The 1,136-nt window shown below is 52.3% G+C and overlaps 1 protein-coding gene across 1 annotated transcript in view; it reads right to left on the bottom strand.

Annotated features, from left to right (window-relative positions):
• Window positions 1–935: 935 nt before the first annotated feature.
• The window catches only part of MEX3D (mex-3 RNA binding family member D), a 1,581-nt gene continuing 1,380 nt past the window's right edge, over window positions 936–1,136 (bottom strand). The window contains exon 2 of the mRNA XM_006897992.1: window positions 936–1,131. Within this exon, the coding sequence (XP_006898054.1) occupies window positions 936–1,131 (196 nt within the window). The remainder of the gene's footprint in view (window positions 1,132–1,136) is intronic.

Raw genomic sequence — 1,136 nt, 5'->3', positions numbered from 1 at the left:
TCTGTCCCCACCATCCCCTTAATCCAGCTCCAAGCTCCTTCCTGCTCATTCAGCTCATATCCCCAGAATCCGTTCCTGTGCACCCGTCCTAGCCAATTCCCACCCTGAACGCCCCTCAGCACAGTACCACACTACCTCATCCCAGCTCCATATACCCCTCATTCCATGCATGCCAATCCCAGCGTCCTGCACGAGGCCCTGAGAGTCTCCCAGGCCCAACGGTCCCGGCCACGAACCCCATCACACCAAGCCAGCCACCTGGCATGTAGTAAAAAGACTTTATTAAGAAGGCTTTGAAGTCAAAAAATAAAACTCTTGATACAATTTTCTTCACCTAAAGTCGGCTCAGCAAATATATAATCAGTGATTTAGCTGTAAGATCAAAGGTCCGTTATTTTATTTAAAATAAAATATATTTTAGTTCTTAAAATTTATTCCATAAAGTACATATTTCCCTATAAACCCCCTACATAAACACGAGAGGTAAAAAAATTAAAAAACAAATCTAAAAAACAAACAAAACCAAAAACAGAACACCACACAAAACAAAAATAACTTTAAAAAAATGCTAAAACCTGACAACAGAGATCACAGGGGGATTAAATCATCATCAGAAGGCAGGTGCCAGGGGGCCAGCGGGCAGCCTCGCACCTGAGACTACAAAAAGAACTCAAAGTGGTAAAAAATCGTGTTTGCAGTTTTCATTTTCAAAAAGAGCACCCGGGGCGGGGGTGCCTCAATAAAAAGTGCAAGAGAACCTTTGCCTTCGTTTATTCACCAACACTGGCTACGGCTCTCGGTCAGCACCGGCCTGCGGGTCCGTGTCCACGCCTGGCGTCGGAGTTAAAGCTGGACTGTGAACGCGGGGAGAGCCCGGCCCGGCCCCCCTCCCGCCCCCCGACCCGCGGCGGGCGAGCCGCCCCCCAAGCCCAGCCCTAGGAAAAGATATGAATGGCCTGGGTGGCGGGCGCGTGGCAGGCAGGACACTGGGGCTCGCTCTTGCCGCAGATGCGCAGGGCACAGTCCATGCAGAAGAGGTTGTGGCCGCAGGGCACCAGGACGGCCATGGCCTGGCCCTCGGCGCACACCACGCACTCGCGCGCGGGGACCGGGGCTGCTGGGGCCGCGCCACTTGC

Source organism: Elephantulus edwardii, unplaced genomic scaffold, assembly GCF_000299155.1.
Source record: "Elephantulus edwardii isolate Elephantulus edwardi_28Jun2011 unplaced genomic scaffold, EleEdw1.0 scaffold00217, whole genome shotgun sequence".
Classification (NCBI taxonomy): domain Eukaryota; kingdom Metazoa; phylum Chordata; class Mammalia; order Macroscelidea; family Macroscelididae; genus Elephantulus; species Elephantulus edwardii.
Note: the sequence above shows the minus strand (reverse complement) of the source record. Positions and strands in the feature narration are given on the sequence as shown.